Genomic DNA, 24737 nt, shown 5'->3' with positions numbered 1-24737 from the left:
GCTGTTTGTCTTTATAAACTCTACTTAAGTATTGAATTTGTGGAATTTCTGGTGGGTATTTGAACCATCTAAGGTTGTCTGGTTTTAACAAACGCTGATACTAAATGTAGTTCAACATCGTTATTCTGGAAAGATTTCTATTAGGGAACATAAAGGTGAGTGAGACCACTCAAATTTAGTTTTAGCTTAATGTCCATTCTTAGTCATGCTAGGTGGCTTTTGATTATGGCTCGAGTGGAGGAGAAATCTAGAGACTAACCATCTCCTTCTTGAGCTTTAAATAATAGAGTAAAATCAGTCTTATTAGTAAAGACAGCATGTTCCTCTGAGTTCCCATTCCCTTTCTGAAGCAGAAGTTTCCACTTACACAGAATAGATGTATGTATTCCCTATGTGGGAAGAAGCAGCTGGCATCAGGAAGTAATGAATCTGTTTTCATTCTGCAATAAAATATTTAAGAAAAACTTGAATAAATTTCTCATTTGGATGGTGATGTGTTGGGTTTTTCTTAGTTTGTGTTTCTGCCACATTAGACAAGATGGTTTATCTAAGAATATCTTGCTCCAAATGGAATATATGTTTAGGTTCTGTCAGTTATGCTGAATATTGTAATGTCTGACTCTTGAATTCTTTGTGACGTTTTCCTTAAAAAACTTTCCTCAGACCATTGTATACCATATTTGCCTGTATGAAGTGGTGACTGTTGGGCTGCTGAGGAGCTCTTTTTCTTTCTAATTTATAAATTAGTCACACTACACCACTTTGAGGTGCCCAGTGTCTGCCTGTGAATCAATGCAAAACTTGCTACATAACTCACAGGGTCAAGAAGATTTGCTGCTCGGAACTCTCTTATTGTTGCTATTGTTGATTCTCTAGTGGTGTGCACATTGTAGTCTGCATATGTGCTCTGTCCCAGAGCAATGAATTTTCCTGCTGACTTCGCTGTTGGTCTGCGATTTCATTATGTCTCTGGAGGACAAGAATAATAGAGAAAAAACGGTTCTGTTCTGCTTTTTGGGGTGGGGAAGAGGGAGAGAGAAGGAGGAGAGAATGTTTTGGGGTGTGGGGTTTTTTTCTCATGTGAGGCTCTGGAGAGGTTTAAAAGTAATTAGCCTTTGAGAGACATCTGGGGTGGTGTTTTGTTGGTTTTTTAGTTTAATTTTATTTTTTTCTGATGGCACTGATGTTTGTCTTTTTAAATAATTAAACCCCCACCCACCCCCCCATCCCCCCAAACAAAAGAAAGAAGAAATGGGAAGGGACCAAAATGTTAGGCACTGTTTTGATGGGATTTAAACAGCTTATAGATGAGATGTCAAGGAATGGAATTCAGATCGGTGACTAATTCTCTTAAAATTTGTTTTTTTTAGTATCTCTGATTGTCACTAGCCTCTCTCCATTCTTTTAATATTTTTTTTGAGAACACAAATACCTTAAAATATAATGATGCCAATAATGTAAATTATAACTCAAAAATTTTAAACATTTCTTGCCATTATTCTGTTCTAAAGAAACAGACTTGAAGAGTAAAGTTGTTAATTCTGGACACTTTCACACTTTGTTTAAAAAAAAAAAAAACAACAAAAAATCTACCCTTTTTCATATAAAAAGGGTGCGAATGAGTGCTGTAAAGCTGAAGCACGCAAACTGAGCACCTGTAGCTTCAGAGTTTTTAGTTGCCTTATTAAAGATGCAAGATAGGTCTTTGACAGAGTCAAGTTAGATTTGAAAGTTGGGTTATTGCTGTTCTTTGATCCTCTGGAATTTCCATGAGTTTTTTTAAACTTCAGCTTTTTAAATACAAAAGTGATCTTTTGTTACATACATGTGTTGTTGTATCTTTTTCCCCTCAAGTAGCCTCCATCTTTTTGAGAAAGCATTAGAAAATCCTTGAAGTTTTTTGTTTGAGAGTTTCTTAGTGATAATGAAGCTGTTTTAATAATACCATATAATGAAAACATAATACTTTAAAAAGAACCTAAACAAACATCAAAAGATTCAGAAAAAGTAGTGTTCTTTAGTTTGGGAAAAAAAGTGCTGCCCAAAGAGATCCAACACGGTGTGTATAATTTTGTAAGAATAAAGCAGTAATTTAACCACTGTGTACAAGCCTCTGTTAGAGGAAAAGTGAACCTTTAGAAATTGATGTTTTGTGGATTGTCAGATAAAGGTGTGACAAAAGCAAGTGGCTAAGAACTGAAGTTAGCAAATGCAATCTTAGAAAATAAGATGCAAGTTTGAAAAATGAGGAACTTATTTAAGAATATAGTTAGTTCTGAACCCTTAAGTTGGGGACGTCTGTCTTTTTCCTGGAAGTGTAACTACTAAAAATAGGGCTTGATGTAATGCTGTTTAGTCAAATTGATTATAGGTAGGGCTGTTAAAAAAATTCCAATAAAAAAAGTCTTTGAAGTTGTTTTCTGGATTTCGCAGGGCTGTTACCGAGCATTGCTGGCAAATAGGTCTTATTTTGGTTCTAGGCGACATACTTTTGTTTTGAGTTTTCCTGATGTGTTGCACTGTTTTAAGAATCTTGATATTTGGAGATGCCAGTGTTGGAAACATGTTTTGCCGTCATTATGGGAATATAACATACAGGATAGTGAAGAAAAGCTGTTATTAATTCATATCTATACTTGGCTTAAAAATAGTTTTGATTATTTTAATGATTTTTTTTTTTGAAAATAATATTTTAAATGCACCTTTTTATCAGGCTGTGTTCATATTTCAGTAAATTGTAATTTCTCTGCAGTTAAAAGAAACGCTGGAACAGTCTATAGGTCAATTAAAGAGCCAACGATTAACCCGAAACTCTGGAATGCGAAGTGCTTCTCTCTCAAGCTTATACCCCAGTGATCTAGATGGAGAAGGAGTGTCAGGTAAAATACTTAAGGTGCTTGAGTGTACTTAAATTATGTCATAAAGCTGTTGTATGGAAAAAGGAAATTAAGAAGACAATGTGTAAAGATACTGGTGTGAAAAGTGATCATTGATTACTTAAGAGAAATTCAGTTTAGAAATTTGGGAGACCTGCATTAAATTATGCAGTTGTTTATTTGGTAAATTCTTATAGCTTTCTGTAACACTGTCTTTTCTGCTGATATCCTGAGAGATCTAAATGAAACACTGATTCTTTCAGTAGAGAAAATCCCTTGTCCGCTGCATGATTTGTAGGTACCTGCTAGTTAAAGCTAAATCCAAAAGATATTGCAGCTTCTGAAGCTTGCTTCACAGCAAAGGGGAAAGTTTATGCAAAAAAAAAAAGCAAGCATAAGACTGTAGATGTGTGGATGAAATGATATAAGGCTCAGTGGAAAAGGAAAAACTGAACCTATGTATAATGTATAGAAAAGTAGTTTTTTCTTGTACGTCTCACTGAAAATTCATTATATTTTAGGAAAAGGTGTATTTGGGAGGAGTACTCCTCCCAGAAGTATAATTTAATATTAGAAACTCTAATGTAAAAGCTGTAATGTACTATAGTTTTGAAGTTATAATAGATCCAGATGGAGGAAAAGCTGCTGCTTGGGCAAGTAAAATTTGAGGGGAAAAAAGTATATATTCCTTGGAGGAACAAAGGAAACCTCTTTCTTACCCGTCACATGTATATTCCAGAAATATTTAAATTGAAGAAGAATCCTGGGAAGAGCTAAACAAGAAGTATGCCTATGCATTTTATGTAACTTTAGAAGTTTTGTCTGTAATGTGGCCTATAAGGATATTGGCAAGATGAAACACACTTTTTTTTTGTGAAGCAAAATGAAAATTTTCCCATACGAAGTTTTGTTTTCCTATTTATTTTTTTATCTCTTATCTCATAAAGGGAACCGTCACTTCCTGCCTACTTCTCCTCTCAGGGATTATGGAGACTCACAGGGCAATAAACATCGAAGGTCTAGATCTGCAAGTGTTCGATTTGTCAATGAGGCAGATAATTTGGACCAGGTACAGAGCACTAATGGGAGTTGCTTCCCCATATAGGCAATACATGGTCACCAGGCTCTTCACTCTTACATCAAATGAGATTATTCTGATGATGCAGCTAAGAATGTTTCAGCTATGAAGTGTGCTTTTAATGTTACGTGCCATTCTTTAGGCAGTCACCTCTTGTATCTGTCAGTGTCATGAAGTTTCATGCAGATCTATCATTATAGATAAAATAATGCAGATAATAGTGATATCAAAAGGAATGTATGAAAATAATCTGTGTACTTTTTGGGCCATGTATGAGAAAGGAAAAAAAAAATCTCTGAATACATGATTAACATTCACCTACATGCTGAAATCCAGTGTGGCTGGCACAGGATCTTAGTGCTTTTGCTGTTTACTTCACTGTAGCCCGCATTGATTTTGAGCCAGCTAGTTCTCCATCTTAATTCTAGGTCTGACCTGTGAGGAGGATAATTTGACCTCATTCTTCAGGCAGATGATGTGAGGAGGAGAGGATGTGTATAGCACTGGTAATTTTTGTACGCCTCAACTTGTGTCTACTTGCAGACTCTTCACAAAAAAAAATTACTTTAATGGATAAGATTATAGGCTTTATCTATCCTACAGATAGGAGATTTCAGTACGTCTTTTCGCTCTTTCAGACAGAGCGGCTAGACCTGCTTGAGCGAATCCCTCTGTGTGGACTAATTTGTCCAAAAGAAATGTATTATGACCAATATTAAAGCAGCTGATTGTAAAGTGTTCATCTTGGCTTTATGACAACTTCAGTCTCAACTTCCGAACAATTAATTTTAAACTTAACCACAACATGCTCTTTTTAGGAATTCTGAGCGCTACAGAAATTCCTAGACTTCTATTTAACCCTGTTTCATTATCCTTTCAATCCACTTCTGCCCCCATTCCTCCCTCCCCCAGTGTTAGTCTGGAACATAATCCTTTGCAGGAAATATCTTTATAGGGAAAATCTTTCCTCTTAAGCTTCCAAAAAGCTTAGAAATATTTTAGACTACTTCTAAATACTCTAGATATATCTTAGAAATTTTATTAAAGGGAGTTCCTGCAATGCATAAAAATTTCCTAGTTTATATTAAGTAACTAAGCAAATAGCTTTTTTCCTGTTTTGATGGCAACTGCTGATTTATTCCTTATTCTTGCTTTTCAATGAGTGAACATGCCTCTATTCAATCATTAACTATTTTGTAAGAAGGGTATAGGGCTTTGAGGAATGATGAACTAGAAGTAGTCAGTGTCATGACCACAGGTAGAAATTTGGACAGAGATAAAGCAGGACTGCTTAACCAAAGCTGTGGCTTTTTCTTCTTTCTGTAACCATAATCCCTTTATTCCCACTCTGACTGCTTCTAGCTGAGTTGATTTCTCCAGCTGAATGGGCTTTTAACACATTTGAGTCTTTTGCCTTCTTAGGCTGATACATAGTGAAAATATGCTGTGTTTTTCAAAGTCTCTTGGGTCAGGTTGAAATTTCTAGTTACTCACACAGGGGAGATGCTAATGCCTGTGTCTGAATGTTGAGGGCAGTCAGCTGGGCTGTGGAAGGTCCAGGTTGTGGGCATAGAACAAGGAGGTATTAGACACCAGGGTTTTTCATAATGATGGTACTGGTCACTGAACTGTTGACAGCAGTAGGATGGATTAGCTGTCGCTTTATGCCATGAAGGATAGATGACTTATTACTTTTATTTGTTCCCTTAAAAACTTTGACTATAAATTGGGGCCTGCTGGATGGGGGAAATAGATATGGAGGTTTGGGGTTTGGGTTTTGGTGTTTGTTGTTGGTGTGGTGTTTTTTTTTTTTTGTTTGGTTGGTGTCGTCCCCCGTCCCGTCCCCCCCCGGCTCTGAAAAAAGCATTCCAGTAGAGTATGTAAAAGTCTTGTGCAAGGTGAAATACCTTTCCTCAGTACCTTGGTAGCTCCTGAACACATCATAGTGTTCTGCTTGGTCACTTCCAATTTCATATGCCATCTTTTTGTAGTAAGATACGTAGCTGAGCAGAACTTTGTTTCACTTACACTAGCATCTATTAGCATGAAATGTCACTCCTGATTTGACCTGTTCCCATCTTTCAGCTTGCTTTGCATTAGGTTAAAAAGATGGTGCAGTGTCAGGTAACCAAAATGACCAAGCTCTGAACCAGAGAAAAGATAAGATAGTTGGAACACTTCATTTAGCAAATAATGCACTGAAAATTAAACTTCAGTGAGCAAGTGTTGTGAAGGGTTGTTTGAATTAGAAGTACACAGGCCTCATCCACTCATCCAGGCTCATCTGCAATTCATGGAATTTTGTTATTTTCTAGTTTATTTTTATCCGCTTTTAAAAAGTGTGAATATATGTATTTTTGGAAATGACAAAAAAAGGAGATGTATATATCAATTTTTGGAATATCACAGAAAAAGGTTCCTAAGCTTTAGCTTATTTTGTGTACTTTAATTTACAGCTTCATTCTTTCCACCAGTCTCTTCGAGACCTCAGTAGTGAACAAGTTCGCCTAGGAGATGACATCAGTCGGGAGCTTTCAAGAAGAAATCGGTATAAACAGAATGTAACTCCATGTAAAGAGTAGTGTGGAAAATAATTGTTTTAAAATAATTCTTAAACTCCTTTGTTCTCTTGTATTAAAAAAAAAAATTTGGGGAGAGTGCACAACATGTAGATGAAAGCAGTATTATGAACTGCTTGTTCCATGTGATCTTGTGCAGTATTTACAAATGCAAATAACACCCATCAGTTCTGATTTGTATGATATATATGGCTTCCCCCCCCTTTTTTATACATGGACAAGACGACAAGGACTTGCATTTCTTTTATTACAGCTTTGCTCCTTATTTGTTCTTGGTACTTGAGGGCAACCTTTTATGCAGGCCATAATGTTTTTTTTAAAGTACATACTGTCTCAAAATATGGTGCCTTGTCTAACAGCCATAACAGGAAATAGGCCGCTAATTCCTAGTGCCAGCTAGTACTATTAAAAAAGTGTCTGTGGAGAAACATTCATAACTTTGTTGATGTGATACCTAGCCTTTCAAACTATGTGCTCCATTATCTTCCCTTGAGGAACTGAAATGCTTCTTATCACAAATTTTCCACTTGAGGCTGGTCTCTAATCATGCTAGGAATTTAGAGGCTGTTGAACAAATAGAAATAGCATACAAATCTAGGAGATTGTTGCTGCTTAAAATTTCACAGCTGATATTTAGTTTTTGCACTGTAGAATATTGTCTTACCTATATTTTTCTGTGAAGGACTGATGCTGAATTAAGAAAGACTTTAGAAGAATTGTCTGAAAAGCTCACTGAGTCCCAAAGACAAGAAACGGTGAGTGTAACTAACCTGAAAAGATGATTTATGTTTAGTTTTCTAAGCAGGATGGGGGCTTCTAGTTTAATGTGAATGTTGGTAAATCAATACCACATACTAGTATGTATATCTGAACATGACCATATCTAGGCTACTATAGGTTGTTACAATGTTACCCTTCCATAATGAAATCAGCAAGACATGTTTTACATTTTGGGTACTTGTTCAAAGTTAAAGTGTTTGTACAAGTGTGTGTGTAGTGAATTTTTCTCTTTCAAAATTCACGGTCTTGGAGAAAGGTGCTTTTTCACTTCGAATGTTGATTTGAATGCTATCATACTTGTTGAAGATACCTTTTGAAAAATACAAGCTTTCTCATGTTGTGATGATGAGTAATACTGTTTCCTCTTCTTCTGTCCCTCCCTGTCCTTTTCAGTCCTTATCTGTGCAGTGTAATGGAAGGGGTCTCTTTGGGCTGTGCTCTTCCCTGAAGGCTTTGTGACAAACGTAACAAAGGAGGCAGGACAGCCACGGTAGTCTCTTCTTTTTTGCCTCCTGTATCTGCTGGAAGCAGACTAACTGCAGTCTATATCACTTAGATATGAGAGATATCTGCTATTGAGATGGAAGCCAAAGAGCGTATTGCTGTAGAAACAGGAGAAGTGGAGAATCTCTCCAGTAGTTAGGAGGTGGAAATGCTGTAGGTAGTCCTTGACTCATAAGACTTGAGTGTATGCTTTGTGTAAGTATTAATATGATATCAGTAGCAATGCTGACTTTTCAGAGCAAGTGCTGTGTGTCCTTATTTTCCTATAGGTGATTTATCTTGTCCTAAAGTTGCACTAATTTTGTTCTACGTGCTCTGTCAAGAGCTTTAGTGACGTGTTTGTCAGTGATGATAATATTGTTGGCACAGTCCATTTGCTGGCACCAGCAGACTTAATAATTGTATGTGTGTAAATTCCTGACTCTAGATGGAGTTGGACAGGGGTTCAAGAGACTATAATCTATCAGTACCAGTTATATGCTTGATACAATAGAATCCATCAGCAGAGGAAGGCTTACCTTGTCAGCCTACCTAGAAAAATATAACAGGCTGTCTTTGTTAGAATGTTAGCTCTGCTTTCTCCTAATAGCCTGGTAGGATAAAATAAGTTAATCTGATAAAGAATACTTGTAAAACTCTGGGGTTTTCTTGTTGTGGCCTATCTCTTAGTATAATTTCCCCCCTTCTTTCCTGTACCAGGAAATTAGCAAACTCAGTGAGTTTTAACCAAGATGGTTCTCAAGCAAATAGCTGCTACAGCTGGCTACACTATAAGTGTTTAGTGCTTATGAATGAGAGAAACAAACCTTCATCCTCAGTCCTCTGGAATGCTGGTAGCCACTGTCTTTTCATTAATGAAAGAAAGAAATAGCTTTTCGTGACTTCCCATAGTAGGATTTTAAGATTCGAAATTGAATGTTATAACTTTTGACCTGAAAGAAGCAAAAAATGAGATATTTGATGCGTAACAAGAAAGCCTTCTGTAGTTTGTTAATGGTAAGGGGAATACCAGAATAATGTCTCTTGGTTGAGAGTGAATATTATCATCCAGTAAAGCTATGAAAGCTGAAGTGTTTAATGACATTCTATTAGTGAAGATACAAATGCTGCAGTTCTCTTGTGTAGGACTAGTAAGACTTCAACTGGAATATTCTGCTCATAGCTGCTTATTATCTTTAGGAAGAACATTGACCAAATGGAGAGAAGACCAGAAAGAGGAGAGGAAAAAAAGGGGGAAAAATAAAAGAGGCCACTCATTGAAAGACTTCCTTGAAAGGTTAAAACAGTTGCTGGAGTTCGATTTGCAGAAGAAATATGTAGTTAGGAAAGATCTAGCCATGTGTGATGAATGGTCAAAAAATAGATGTTTAGTGAATTATACTAGAATAGAAAGGCATCTAATGATAATTCTGCACAATACGAGTTTAACCACTTGTGCCTAGGGCTTTTTGGTCTGGAATTGATCTCTCTGCTTTCTGGACTTAGTAATCCCTGTATGGATTTATAACAAAGACTGGACAAGACCCAGAAAATAACGTATATATCTTTATCATCTTCCTTGTCTTACAGCAAGGAGTTCTCCAGATAGATGATGTACTGTGAGAGGAGCTGCCACTTTTGTGTGTTTGTTTTTTTTTTTTTCAGTTGTTTGGGGGTGTGTGGTTTGTATGTCTTATTTGGGTATTTTGTTGATGACTTTTTTTTTTGGTTGTGAGTTGCCTTTTTTCTTTTTTTAAACCTAACTGCTTTTTCATTGGAGGAGGTTGTTCAGTTTCTTCAGAGGCTTTTCAGAGGATTCCCTTTCTCTTCAGGCTGAAGAATTCTGACGTGCTTAATCACTCATTGCATGCAGGCAATTCCACACCACTGAAAAAGCCTAGTGGTGGTGACATTCTGCACCGCTTGTTTACCTGCATTCTCTGATACTAGGTGTGGATCCTTTGCCCTACACAGCAACTGTGGTCTGTTACTGTAGATTTTTGAGATCCTTTAGTACCTGCCTGTATTTAGGAATTCTTCTAATGAGGTAATTTAATTCAGAATTGATTTGTCATTGGGGAAAATGAGTTGGGTAGGACGAAATACTTTTTTTCCTCACAACTTCTTTATGCAAAGTTGTGCAAGAACTTTGGTCCTTAGTGCCTTTATCACTTCGCTTTGGAGTGTTTGTTTATCACCTCCAACATTGCCATCCTTGTATTTGTTTTCTACTGTATGATTCTTGGTGATGAATTGTCAGCTTGAAATCTTGATAAGTTGGCAGGATGAGTTCATGGTAGAAACACACTTTTTCAGTTCAGTGTCCTTAAGTCTTCATTTCTGTAGAGATAGATATATAAATTCTTACTGCTGTACTGTTCAGCATATTCAGTGTGGTTCGAAAATTGCCTGTATGTAGTTGTGTGGTGACAAAGGTTTAGTCATTACAGTTGTTCTGAGCCACTAGTTCAGAATTTATTTTTATTAGAGGTTATGTGTTAGAGCCTTTTTGATGCCGAATCTGAATACTCTGAGCCACACAACACAATCAATGCACATTACTTTTACCTTTAAAGGGAGCTTTTTCCACCCCAGTATAAAAAGGACATCTGAGGTTGGATAGGCATAGTTGGATGCCTGTTTCAGATGTACTTTCCATGGCCTTGTACTTGAGAATCTATGTGCGGCTTTGGTATAAAGGCTGCAGGTTCTACAACTCTATATCAAAATCTCTTACCTTATCCAGACATCTAGTGAGATTCCTTTTTTCTTGAAAAGAGTTTGGATGTCTGCTAGACGAATGTCCATACAGACCTATAAAAAATTGAAAGATGCTTGTTTACTTTAGGGTCGTCTAAGATAGCTCTCTTGGATATTTTGTTGCAGGCTCCTGGTATAGAAGCACATCCCAAATAGCACAAGAAGCTGATCTTTATACATGAAAAGCAACTACACCAAAGCACAGATTTCTTCAAATTAAGTAGATGCTTAATTGAAATGGTGCCATTAGAAGGGTAGCCTAATTTGCTCTTTGCCTTCTTTTCGCAGTCTTCTCCCTTACCACTTAAACACTTTTGGGTTTGTGTCACCTGCGAAAACTTACATTGTATCCTGGTTATCTAAATCCTTGTGCAAGAACTTTCGTGTTCTTCCCATGTTATGCTTCCTCACCATGATACACCTCCAAAGTCCCATGACATGTTCTTTGCATCATTCTGACTTCCCTGCTGGCCTTACTTTCTTATACTTCCAACCTGATATTTTTTTCAAATGCTAAATAGGCTAATACTTAATTTCAGACTAAATGCATGTCCTTTGGCAGACGAAGGAATAAAGGCTGAGTTCTCCCCGGTTCCCTAAATGGGGGTATTTGACCTCTGCCTAGGATCTTATTTTCTTGAAACCCCTCACAAAGTCTAAATATATTTGACAGCTCTGTCACTGACTCTTTGAATATATTGGCAAATTTCAGCTGAATTTTGGGGAGGCTAGGGAATGAGGAGCACAAACGAAAGACCATAATCTCCTAAGTATTCTTCTTTATAAAGTAGGCTAAAAGTAGTGTTTATGAGGCTGCCTTTGTTTAATCCTCTTTTTCAGGATTAATGCTAATTTAATGTTTCATAGTAAGCATTTTGTCTACCAGAAGATACTTTTCCTCCTGAAGAAACATTAACCTATGTGGTACCTATTCCTTTATCTCAGAACAACTAATAATCAATCATTCTGTATGCGAAGCTCTATCTTACAGGGGAGAAAAAAATAATCAAGAAAAACTTGATGGAAAAATAATCATTTTAAAGAATCAATTTGCTCATAGTCTAAGGTTTGTTCTTTGTTTAGTATTTATTTTATTTCAGACATATTCGGAATAGTTTGTGAGGTTGCAAATTTTTTTATTTATGAAATGACTGATTACATGCAGAAAAAACTTCAGTCTTTGGAGGAAATGAGAGTTGGGCAAATATTCAAACGTGTTCTGTGCAAATCCTCTTAAAGGAAAGTTGACGACAAAGTATAGGAAGTATATTACTATATCTATTTGGCTAAATTAGAAGCTCTGCATTTACTTCAGACACAAAGAGAATGAATGCAGAAAGTGGAAGCTAAATTAGATTAATAAGAACAGTCATAAAAAACCTAGTGTGAATATGAGTGGAAAGGCCATGGTGGTAGATAATAGGATGCACCAATGAGGAGATATCAAGAGTGGTAATGATGATTCACTTGTAAATACATCACCATTTCTCAGGGACAGCAAAGCAACTGGTCTGTTCCTTGCAGAAGATGGGAAACAGCTGACACAGTCTACCAAGAAAGTTGGTTCCTGTTTAACACCTTCTTAACACTGATATTTGCTGACAAGTTAAGTAGCAAGTTAGTGACTGACAATGGGAGTGTAAGATTGCAGCTTAAAATACTGGTAGGGGAAGAAATAACCTGGTGCAGGTTAACTAAGAATCTTAAATGACTGTCTGAAGTGATCTTAAAACTACTTAGGGCTGTTTTGGAGTATTCACATACAACTGTGGGCATGAGTTAGAAAAAATGTTCTTGGAATATTGAAAAAGGAGAAAATAGACTGATTATTTTTCCAGAACTTGATTTGTAAATATCAAAGAGCAAACAAATAAGAAACTTAAGTAGCAGAAAACACGATTTGTCAAGAAAAATTACACTTACATCATAGAAGGAATTTACAAGGATGAAGCAGTAGTTTTCTATATCTTAATGCATTTTTTGAGGTTATTTAGACAGAATTTCATATACTGTTCTAATAAGCTTTTCAGTAAAATATGGTAAAACTGAATGTAGTCTAGAATAAATACACAACTGTCCAGATACCTGTGTAGCTAGTAAACTGTTCACTGTTAAAATTAGAGGAGTTAGTGAAGGGAATTTTATATGTTGGTATTGATCTGGTACTCTCTGAAGTTTTCATTAAGAGTCTATATGATGCAATAAGGACACTTGTTACATTTGCAGGTGGACTTCAGATGTGTTGGAAAACAGAACTGAAATCCAGTATCCAGTCTCGGATACGGCTTAGAGACTAGAACAAGGTTAATAGGTGTAAAATTCAGTGAGGAAGACTAAAATATTACTTTAGGAAAAACAGGTCACTTTAGAGGCAAGGGAATGAATTGTCTAGGGAGGCTGTAAAAGTTATCTGTGGCTGTTTTTGAGCAGGTTAGATAGACTTGTAGAAAAATGATATAGATATAAAAGGTCAAGTGTTTACCCAGGCAGTAAGTTTGCTAGCCTTTGAAGTCCCTTCCAGCCTCCTCTTTCTGTGCACAGAGAATATGAGCTAATGATATACCATATATACTAACTACAGTTTCTTGATAGAAGGTGTTTTCCCTCCGATGAGTTGTAAGTAGCGTCAAAACGTTTGGTGGTTTGTTTTGGTTGTGTGTGTTTTGGTTTTTGGTGTGTGGTGGTGGTTTTTATTTTTTTCTTTCTCTGAAGAGGATTGTCTTCAATTCTGAACGAACGCATCTTTTTCAGGACCTTGTTAGAAATAAGAGTTGTATTCCAGACAGAGTTGAAAGAAGTCAGAGGGAAGGCAGATCATGTGATATCTTGTAGTTAGTAAAAAGTTACTTTCTTACTTATTCTGCATTAGTGATGATTTGCAATGAAATCTGAAGTTCGCAGGAATCTGAAGCTGCCTAGTGCTGCCTCATGTCATGTTGTCTGCTGTGCATGTGGTGAACTATACCACTGCCAGTGAGCAAGCTACTGACCTCTCCTTTCGAATGTCATCTTTGGGGGTGATGTTACTTTTGGGTCTTTTGTCAAGTCTAAATGATACATTTTCTTTCTTAATAGCTTTAGTGTTCTCTTGCTTAACTTGAAAAAGATGTGTGAGAGAGCTGAGAAAGGCCCTGCCGTCAGAAACATGTAGCCAAGATTTTTTTTTTAAAATGTAAAAACATGACTTTGCTTCATTTGTGTACTTTAGATATATCTGGAGAAAAAGATGACAGACTCCCAGTTTTTGGCAAAGATCTAACAAGTTTAAGGACAAAGTGTTATTTCCTGTTCCTGCTACATACTATCATTGTTTCTGGTTAGCTGCAGTATTTTGAGAATTATTGGAAGTAACACTAAGTAGTAGTTGTCAAAACAAATACAAATGTTATGATGTGGTCCTTAATTTTTTATGCATTAGTTTTTAGTAATTATTCTGGATTATTACTGCAGAGCTTTCATAACTTACATGAAAGACTGGTTTGACGCAGTATATTTTTTTGAGCATCTCCTGATGGTTTTAAGAGAAAATACACACTTCCAAATTGTAAGCTGGTTGTTCTGGCCTAGCAAACAAGAAATGTTTTCAAACTGAGGTATCCTGTTCTAAAGAAAAAGACTGTTTCATTCTTTAAACTGGTGTACTCGTGAAGCCCAGAATATAAGTGGAACCTTAATTGCATTTCTGTTGCTACACACTGTGTTGCTCATATTAAAATTTTCTATCCATGCGTATGCCTAGCGCTAGTAGAAGCCTATTTAACAGTGAAAGTACAGATTGAGAACTTGTTCCCCTCCACATGTGTCAGAAACTAGTAGTTGAATGGTGTTTTTAGTATTTTCTTTTTATCCAAATACCATTTGGTAATATATATATTGCTGTCTAGTGATTGTTTAAAATAATTAATTTTAAGGTAGGGAGGAAATGATACGTATTTTCCTTGCTAATCTTCAACTTTAACAATATAAGTTTAATTTGCCCACGAGAGGGTGCTGTCTGCTAGCAGCTTGGCATGCAAAAGTAAAGTAGTTCTTGTATTGTAGTTTAAGATTGAATTATTGTGTTTGTAATCCAAATCACTTTAACAAATAACGAGTGTTACTTGTATTAGTTCGTACATGGATTCACAAAATATTGGGGAAAAGTCTTAAAGCAATGTAACTATGTTGTGCTATTACAGTCATTCTCATGTACTTAGTTCTTGTTCACTACTTTTCGCTCACAGATTTCAGAGTATGAAAGAGGCAAACATTGGTTTGTTTTACCAACTGGAGGTGTGAAAGAAATGTCTCTCCAGAAGTTAATCAGACCTGTGTCAGACAAGCTAAGACTTCTGTATTGCAGCTTCAGGTTAGGCTGCACCAAGCTCTATATTGAGATATCTAGCACTTCAATAGAACCACCACTGTAGATAAAAATATGTATGTACCTAAAGGAGGATTTTGCTAGCAAAATCGCATGTCAGTTCCCTGCTTGACTACTTCTGGAGTACTCACTGCTATAACTCTAGTTATCTTCTATACCTTTCCAAATATTATTAAAAAAAAAAGTTATGTTCTCACTTCTTAACTTTTTTGCTGTTGTTATCTTAATATGTGGTAAAAGACACACTAACTTCCTGCAGGGTGTTCTTTTTCCTTTTGAAGGTATCAGAGCGGGTAGAGAGAAGACTTCATGAGTTAGAACAAGAAATGCGGGCTGAAAGACGGCTTGTAGAAAGGCGCCAGGACCAACTGGGACATATGTCTCTTCAATTACAAGAGGTATGGAAATGAAAACTGCCTATGTATTCAGGATTAAGTTATGAAATGTGCTGCATTTGTGAGCCTGTACCTGTCAAACTAGCAAAAGCGCTCATCTTTGGGACGTTCTTTTAACTGTATCAGTCCAGCTCTACTTGTTTTGGTGGCCAGATGATAACAAGCACAGTCTCTGTTCTTCATGATGCTGTCTTGACTATGTTTAGAGCTTTTTAGTAACTGGCACAAACATTCTTTAGGAGAACCTACCCCCTATGCCCTCCATCAAACCCCAAACAAAAAAGGCAAGTCTGTAGCTGGGTTGTCTCAATTAAAAGATTTTGTTTTCTAAAATGTAAACTTTGCTTGTGGTGAGCAGTTTATCTTCAATTTATTTCAACAGGTACTCAAATGCACTGTAGTGGGCAGACAGCTTTTCATTGCTTTTCAAACAGTTTCATTCAGCAGTCTGATGTAGTATAAAATATTGTTTAGGAGACATGCAAATGTTTATATTATGAATTAAAATTGGAGACAGCTAGTAGCTTTTTTTTCCTGCTTGTTTTAGGAAATGTGTGAAAAATACATCTCTCTCTTTCTGATTTTATTGCTATTTGGAAAAAACTGTGCCTTAATGTAGTGTAATGTTTTATTTCAATCCCCTTAAGATATGATTTGCAATGTTATCTCTGTGCAATAAAATACTGTAGTTGAGAAGAAATGTGCAGTTCCTTGTTTTTCACTTTTGATATTAGCGAATGCATACATGGTTTTTGGAAGGCTGTTGTTTTATACTGTGCAGTGATATTGAGGAACCTTAATTTAGATTGATGCTTTGTATCTTATGTAAGGCTGGAGACTCTTCAAAGAGGACATATTTAAGAAAAGATGCTATTTCAATATAGATAAAAAGTAATGTTTATCAAAATGCTTGTAGTGCTTCTGCTAGTGTTTCAGAAAGTTACTGTTTCTTCCCTCCCACCCCCTGATGTCCTAGTGGGTGAAAAGAACTAGAGTGCTATGTTACAGTTTTCGTTGCTCTTTGATACACCAATGTCCATTTCTAGATTCTTTGGTTGTACTTTCAGTCTGGTAGAGGGATGCTTAATGGAATGAGTTGGTGTCTCCGGATAGTGTTATCTGCAGATTGTTCCAATCATTTTTTAAATCCTTTTAAAGGGATAGTGACTTGTATCTGTAAAGATACATTAACAGTGCCATGGTTTCCTTAGAAGGAAAACTTGAATTCAAGTGAATAAATTGAAATGTATTTCAGATTTTCATATGATTGGCTATGTGATCATGAACCCTCCAGCTGGATACCCTTTTTTGCTAGTAGCTCATCTCTTGAGTTTTGTGCAAAATGAATATGAAGTACTAAGTATATCCCCAACCTTCCATTCTCCTAAGCTGTTCAGCTGCAGATGAAGATGTTTTAATCCTTTCTCCTGCAAATCCTATTTTGTTCTGTGCATATTTTTGCAAATTATTTTTCCTGAGGAGTGCCTTTCTAGTTAAAAGATTTTTTTTGACACCACTGCTCAGTACTTGGATATACAGTCCTCATTCTCAGTTTACAGGAAAGCTCAATGCCTATTAGTCTGCTTGGTAAACTTTTACTATTAGGAATTTGCTCAAACCAAGATTCAGATCTAATCCTGACTGGAACAGGCTTATTCCACACACCATACATTCATAGCTGCTGCTACTTGGAGGAGAATCACATTCTCAGTGATTATCTTCATTTTCTCAAGCAGGTGCTCATATCTCCAAATCATCCTGCTGGGTTGCCGATCTCAGTCATGATTCTGGATTTCTTGGACTGGCCTCTTGTCACTGTATTTGAGAGTCCTAATGAAACATAGGTTACCCCTATTGCAATGAATTATGGATTTTTTTCAGGAGCTTCTAACCTTTAACATGCAAAATAGAACATGGTGGTGTCAGATGATAAGTGTAGAAGGGAGCTTCTTTCAGTAGGTATTGAGCAATCTTTCTTTGACAGATTACAGAGGAATATGGAGACAGTATCACCCTTGAAAGACAGATTTCTATTACACTCCCAGTAGCAATGAATAGTATGTCCTTTTCCTGCTGCTACTTCTCTCGTAGGTATCTTAAGCTTGGAGGTATCTTTGTGACAGAGTTGCACCTTCCTACATGCCAGATGTCTTTAGACTGCAATATTACTAAGATCCTTAGACCTCAGACCCTTATTACAAGCTTCTATTCAGATGCCCAATCTTCCTTCTCCATTGTTAATTTGTCCTTCTCTAGGTAGAAAATGGTCTCGCTTCTGGATGGTGTTTGTATTTATCACGAATGGTTCAACATCTCTTGAACAGTTGGCTGAGCTCTTTAGCTCTCACATTGGCAATTGGACTGTCTTGTGCCCTACCTTTTGAAAAAACACTTGGTTTTGAGAGCAGAATAGTCTGGATCCTGTAGACGCTGCCTCTCTGTGCTGTTGTCCTGAGAGGTTGCTGTGTAGGAAAGCTTTGTGAAGAAAATTACTTTTTTACAGAATATAAATTATTGAAGAAATAGGAATATGTGAATGTCTAAGGAGGCAAAAAGTTTAGAACTGATCTAATCTCAAATTAAAAGCAAACAGGAAAAAACACCAACACCAAAACAGTCTGTAGCAGATTTGAGTTTTTCAGTTTCTAGTTTTTGATTTTTTAAAATTTTTTTTCTTTGTATGTGGTGGTACAGATGAATAGATTCAGTATGGCAAACCAAATACAATGAACAATGTCACGTATGACTATGAAGTATTTAAAATTTATGAATAGATTAAAAAGGTTCTTATCTCAACAATATATTTTCAAGCTGAGTAGTAGTTGGCTTCATGTTGATTTGTTAATTACTTGCATCAATGTAATTGTATTTGGTATTGTATTTTTCTGTACTATAGGCAAAATAAAATTTGGCTTTAAAGATCTCTGAGCAAAGTTGTTAGAAAAACTTTTACACCATTTTCTCTGATTTTCTTTAATAACCTATATTTTAAGTAGGCAATGTCAGCAAAGCTTACAAGGTAATTATTAAAAAAATAAATAGTAAAATTCCTGAAAAGAGTCATTAGATTTTGTGTAAAATTTCTCATGTCACTTAACATTTTTTTTCCTGCTGATCACTCTTCTCTTTGTGGTACCATTTGCCACAAAGATTGCTTGATAGGTAAGAGAATTTTCAAGAACAGAGACTCTCGGAGGCTCCAGTGTGGAAGCTTGCTTATCTCTTGACTGCCTTACAGTTGAAGTGTGACGACATTGTACATTAAGAAGAGTAGCTTCTTAACACAATATATGACATTGTTTCCTTATTGTGAAATATGTTCTTTCATGCTGCTTTGATACTTAGCTATTGCAGATGCTATTCTCAAGTCTGCAAGAGTCTCATCAGTGCACTCCTTTGATCTCTCATGAAATATATAGAATGATGCTGAGGACCGGCTCCTGAAAAGGTGGATCTCTTCATTCAGTACCTCCATACAAGTGTGTACTCACTTAAAGGTTCTTAGGGGACATTGTAGATGAAAATAATCCTAATGAGCACAGTCAACACAGGGAGAGGCTAATTGCCTTTTTCTGCACCTTGGCTTTTTAATCTGCTGTTCCTCTTCTGGTAGCTTATATTTGGCCTGAAGTATCAGGGTTATCAGAAGCAGTAGCCAAGCTGCTTTCCAGTAAATGAGGTGTCCTCCACTGGTGAAGCATGAACACATTTAGGGGTAAACCCAAGCCAGTAAAGTCTAATAAATATCTGTGCTAATTCGCTACAAGAAGGCTTGGAGATGACAGTAGCAATTTAGGTTTCATTTTTATAATTTTCTTTAATGACACTTGTCTGCAATGCTAATACTAACCTTGGTAGTGATGGTCTCGGAATTTTTTGGTCCCTGCTCCATTTGGAATGGGGTGCTTGGATTCACCCATGTAAATATGTGTAGGGGCACTCCCCTAAAAATAGAATGTTGCTTATCACTAACCTGAATTTCTTTGAGGAATGATAACCATTTGCCCAGTTGCACCTTGTCTTCCATTGCCCATCACCTTTATTGCCCCTTTTTTTTGGTAACTCTGGGATTGAGGACTGTGAGGACATGGTCCTCCATTGTACAGATACAATATGTTGGAGGAGAGGGAAGGGTAGACATGCCTCCTGCAGATACTGATTAGGTGAGAAAGCTTTCCATCCAAGAGCTTGAAGTGTGCGTGGACAGTATGTATTGAGGAATATATCAAGAATTAGTCTTTAAAACACATAAATGTTCCCAGGCTGTGGTGTGTATCTCTGTAGCATAAGTTGCTCTATGTTAGAAAGAATGTACTTGAATCGCTTTCTGTACTTTTGCGTACCCTAGTGACAATAAAGTAAATAACTAAATATTTTGCTGAAATTGTTATTTGGATAAAGCATGGTTCTACATAATTTTTAATAAGAGCTTTTAACTTTGTTATTCTGTTTCTTGTCCTTTGTAATTTGAATTACAAGTGAGTTAGTCTCTTAGCTCTGTCAGCGGCCTCAGTCTTGTGGTGATCATTGTGTGGATGTAATGTTCTATTAAAGTCTTTTTCTGTCCTCTTATTTCTCCAAGATGCTTCCCAAGTAACGTTACTGAATGGAGGGTAGGGCTGGGACTGAGTTCTCAAATCCTGTCATTTGATATAGCCTGAATGATTTATGCAGAAATGCTATTTAAAGCATTTGTGGCTATTTAATGAGATGATATTTTCCTTAGTTTGCCTGTTATCCATTTCAAACCAAACAAAATCAAATTTGACTTTTGGATTTGATCAGTAGTTGCTTTAGTTAAGGGGTCTTGTGAGGTTTAAAAGTTATTATTTTTAATGAAAGTGCAGTGCCTGAAACTGACCACTACTTGTCAGTATTTTACCATCTTAAGAGAATCCTCTTCCTAAATCTCAATTACTAAATTATATATTTTCAGGGTCTAACTGAACATGATGCCACATTTGTTTTGGTCATGTCTGTTTTGTCTTTCTGTCTGTCTCTTGTATGATGTGCAAACTTTTTAGTTATATTGCACTATTATTATAATAATTGATTATTAACCAAGATGATATCTAGTTGTATACTGACCATAAAGTTTGACATATAAAATTGTGCATCTTTAACAGCTAAATTTGCATTATTATTTTGAATGTGTAGTCTGTATGTGCTGTGTCAATGGATAAAAATTTTCCTCTAAATTTGTATGTATTTTCTAACTTACTGGTGTGTTTAAACTCTATCTGTTTAAACAGTGATTACTACAAATTAGAAAAATTGTAATTAGCAAACAAATTAATTAAAATCCTACATCTTCCCTTTCTTCTATATTCCTGATAAAAATGTGTTTCTGATTAGGAAGGAGAACAAATATGCTCATCTTGCCAGTGCTACTGACACACATATATGGGTTGCTTTAACAAAATACATTTGTTGTGTAAATTAAAACTACTTTGAGGTCCTCCGGTGCTTTATTTTGAACATGAAGACACTGTCAACTTGTACTGTTTGTTTGCATTTATGCATCCCTTTTCTAAAACAAGATCAAGTATCATTCTTAAAAATAGGCTTTAAACAGCTTTTATATGCACTGGATGTCCTGGATGGCTTTACTAATTCCTGTGCTTGGCTTCCTGGATTTTGGGGAAATGAGTCCCTGTGTTCATGCTTTGCACGCTTTAGGTGAACAGAATCATCCTTATAGAACATTCTGAACCCACTGACTGTGGTAAGGCAATGACTATAGTTAGGCCTTAAGCTAATAACTTGGACAGGCTAGGAAGCATTTTTTCCCTTTTTCTTCATGCAGCTGGATACTTAAATTCTGTTTGCCTCGCACTTCACATACCGTGAAGTGCAAGAGGCTGGTGGACTTTCAGCAGAGAGTGGGGTAGACTGACGGTCAAAAGCAGTATTGAAAATTCTCTTTTTGCATGTCTTTATCTCTGATCTTTTTAGACAAACATAAACTTGATCTGTGCTCTGAGCCATCTGGATGTTTTACTGCTTCGTTGATACTTGCCCCTTGGCTCTGTGCTATGCCACCTGTGGCTAATGGTTTCTGTTTTGATTGTAGTTTGAATCTGACTGTCTTGGAACATGAGCAAGTCTCATACATATCTGTCATTGAAATATCTAGGCAGTCTGTCTTTAAATGTCTGGCTGGTATGTCTAAGTGGCATACTTTGACCCATGCTAGCTGCTAATGTAGCAAGTTAGGGAAAGAATTTTCATGTAGATTAGCATGTGGTACATTTTTGCCTTATCTTAAAATGTAGCATGAGGTTGGTCTACTTGTGTATTTCTGCTAGCATGGTTATAATTCACTGATCAGTCTCACTTTGAAAGAGCAAATTTCAATTTGTGGTCTGTGTGTTACTTTCATATAATCTGGTTTTACTTCAAAAAAAACACAACCAAACAAAACCCAAACCCCAGGAAAAGTTAGTAAGCTTAAATTGCAGTAAAAGTTATGATTCATGATTGGAAGATTTTTATAAGTTGGAAAGATTGAAATGTTGGTAGAGACCTCCACATAGTTTCCCCCATATATAGTTTTCCCCATATAGCAGGGAGAAAATTATTCTATCTGCCTGAAGTTTTGGGGTTTGATATACTGTATATGGATGAGTTATGTTGAGCTGAGGTATATCAGGTATGTTAATATTCTAATATTGTCTTATGCTAGTGAACTTTTTAAAAAGACCTGTAAGAATTGCTCTGCTGGGTCAAATAAAAAGTTCATCTAGCCTGTCAGGGACAAGAGCCTTTTTCTGACCACCTAGGCAGGCAGTGTAACATCTAGCTGGTCCATCCCAAAACCATGCTGTGAAGACTTCTTCACATGGAGGTTCTGTTTCCTTGTGGTCTTCTCCATACCTGTCCCCCTCCAAGGCCTCATCAGTCTCCTTGTTAGCCTCCTCCTGGCCAACCTGGACATTAATCCTTTCAATAGGAGGATCCTGAATTAGGGGAATCCTAATGTCTGCAGGCCTGTTCCCATTCCTTGGTGTTTTCTTTAGCTTATCCTCTCCCATAGAGAAACCTTTAGTGGAGAAAAAAAATGAGTGGCACAAATGAGTGAGAGAATTATTTAAAAAGGAGTACAAGAAGGAGCGAAAACATAGAAGTAACTCCTACCTGTGTAGTTCTTGAATTGTCAGTAACAGCTGATGCTTATCTGGCTGTGGATGACCAGATGTTTCAACTTCTTAATGACATTTTGATTTGTTAACTGATTGCCTACCTAGCACCTACTGGAAAAATCATGTTTCACAGTTGAAGCAGTGCACATGTGGTATGTTCAATTTATTGTAACATCAGTCTTTTCATAGTATTTTAACTTTGTATGAACTGTTTTTTTTCTTAAAAATGACATTATTATGGGCTATTTTTATAATCTATGGTAAATAAAACATCATATTTGTACTGCTAGTGATAGGAAAATCTGCCTTTTTATTTGAAGTTATTGCTACTTAGTAGCTTAAATATCATTCAGTGATGCTGATATGTTGAAATGGCATATTAATTTCTGTGGTTTCTTCTGGGAATTAGGATTACTACTGATGCAGAAATATACTTTTCGCCTTCAGTAAGGAAATCTTTGAAAAATATCCTAGTGTTTCTAATTCCAGCCCAGCTTTAACATTTTCCATACGATGCTGACATCTCTAGCAAAATCTGCATGTGAGAACATTAATATTTGGTCCTACATTAATTATTAAATTAGTACCAAAAATAAGGTTGGCATATGGTTGACTGTACATAACAGAGCTTCTAACTGTGCCGGTAAAAATGAAGCTCAGTTGCAGTTAGTACACATCGTATATCCGGAGTAGGCTGTTCTGAACTGGTACTTATAGTCATTAAAAAAACAGCTCATGCAGGAATGACATTAGCTGAAGTAATGATATTTTTTTGTTTTTGTTTTCTTTTGTTTTGTTCATGTTTTCTGGGAGTTTTCCCCAGAGTCTTTTTGGGTAAAACTGGAGTGTGTCAGGTCTCTGTGCAGTATTGAGTTTTATAGTTGACTGGAATGATAGATTTGAGTCTCTACTGCATACTTTGAGAAATATCTTAAATATGTTACAGTCTTACAGTATCTGACTATGAATCAGTAAGATTAAAAGCATAATTCTTTATGTAGCATATTCTTTTTGGTGGCATAGTTATGATAAGTATCTTTCACAATCTTAGTTTTTAGTGTAAACCATTCAAGCAGGAGAGTAGTCCAAACTATACTGAAACCCTACGTTTCCTGAGGTGAGGATATAAGACTGAGATAAGTATATAAATCCACTTATTTTCTCCACAAAGCTGTTTTTAAAAGCAAAACGTCTAAAGCTGAATGCCTGACTTCACTGATCTTGATTAATATTTTGCCTTCTGTTTTCATACAGTGAAATCATTCCCAGCATACAGTGAAGAGAAGATGTTCAGAAACTGAATGAAATTGCACTAATTATAGGGACAAATTTCGGGGACAATTGTTTAAGGAGATATTCCTTTAAAACATAAAATATAAATGCTGCTCAGGAAGAACAGATTGGGAAAAAGACATTTCTTTCTGGACAGGCTATGTGTTTTTGTTCTGTTGTAGTTTTAGCAAGTAATGATGGAAGGAATAGATGTCCTTATGCTTCATGATATTGGATGAAAGTAAAAGGTGTACGCTAAGATCTCTGATTTGTGGCTCACATGAAAACCGCTTGGTCATGTTGTGCAGCAAAGAAACAAGATTTATTAACACAGTTACACAAATTCACAGCAAATTCTGTCACTGTGACTACGATCTCTCTCAGCTGGTGTTTCTAAGTGATGTTTAAGATGAGCCAATGATATTGTAATGGCTTGAGATATCCAAACTTGGCTTGTGTATGATGCAAATTGTGTGTCATTAATGTCTGTGTTGTATAATGCATTCCTTTGCCAGTGATTGGCCGTGTGCTGCAAATAGTGTTTGTCTGCAGAGAGAGAAGATTTTCAAATTGATATTCAAGGCAATTTTACTTTTGGAAGATATTATATAAAATGTACTTGTTTTTAGGTACTTTGGTTTGAGGGGGGGGACAGGAAGAGTCCCCATGGCTTACATACCCACACCTACCCACCGCTACCCCCAGAGTAGGGTGCATCAATGACACTAACTTCTCATCAGGGAAGTTTCAGTTGACTCTGTCTTAATACTGTGGTTCTAAAGCATCTGTCCAGATTCAGATAAAAATAACTTTTTCCTTTTTTTGGCTTCCAACACAACCTTAGTGTTGGAAGTAGTGTTTTTCTTACTACAATGCATTATATTTCATATCATGCATATTTTATATTAGAGAATATATTATTTTCATCTGATATGTTCACAGCTTTTCTGCAGGGGAGCTCTTGAGCCTCTTTAACCTTCATCTCAAAGGGTTTGGGGTCAGCCTTGAG

General features: G+C 36.4%; 1 protein-coding gene across 9 annotated transcripts in view; it reads left to right on the top strand.

Moving 5' to 3' along the window:
* Positions 1-24737, top strand: part of CEP128 (centrosomal protein 128) — a 144176-nt gene that overhangs the window by 7337 nt on the left and 112102 nt on the right. For 7 of the 9 annotated variants that reach the window (XM_075103641.1, XM_075103640.1, XM_075103642.1 and 4 more), the window contains 5 exons: positions 2753-2879; positions 3824-3945; positions 6411-6502; positions 7216-7288; positions 15201-15317. In XM_075103641.1, the coding sequence (XP_074959742.1) occupies positions 2753-2879; positions 3824-3945; positions 6411-6502; positions 7216-7288; positions 15201-15317 (531 nt within the window). The remainder of the gene's footprint in view (positions 1-2752; positions 2880-3823; positions 3946-6410; positions 6503-7215; positions 7289-15200; positions 15318-24737) is intronic. The other 2 variants (XM_075103647.1, XM_075103646.1) reach the window with 1 other exon arrangement.

This window comes from Phalacrocorax aristotelis, chromosome 9 (assembly GCF_949628215.1).
Source record: "Phalacrocorax aristotelis chromosome 9, bGulAri2.1, whole genome shotgun sequence".
In the NCBI taxonomy this organism is placed as follows: domain Eukaryota; kingdom Metazoa; phylum Chordata; class Aves; order Suliformes; family Phalacrocoracidae; genus Phalacrocorax; species Phalacrocorax aristotelis.
Note: the sequence above shows the minus strand (reverse complement) of the source record. Positions and strands in the feature narration are given on the sequence as shown.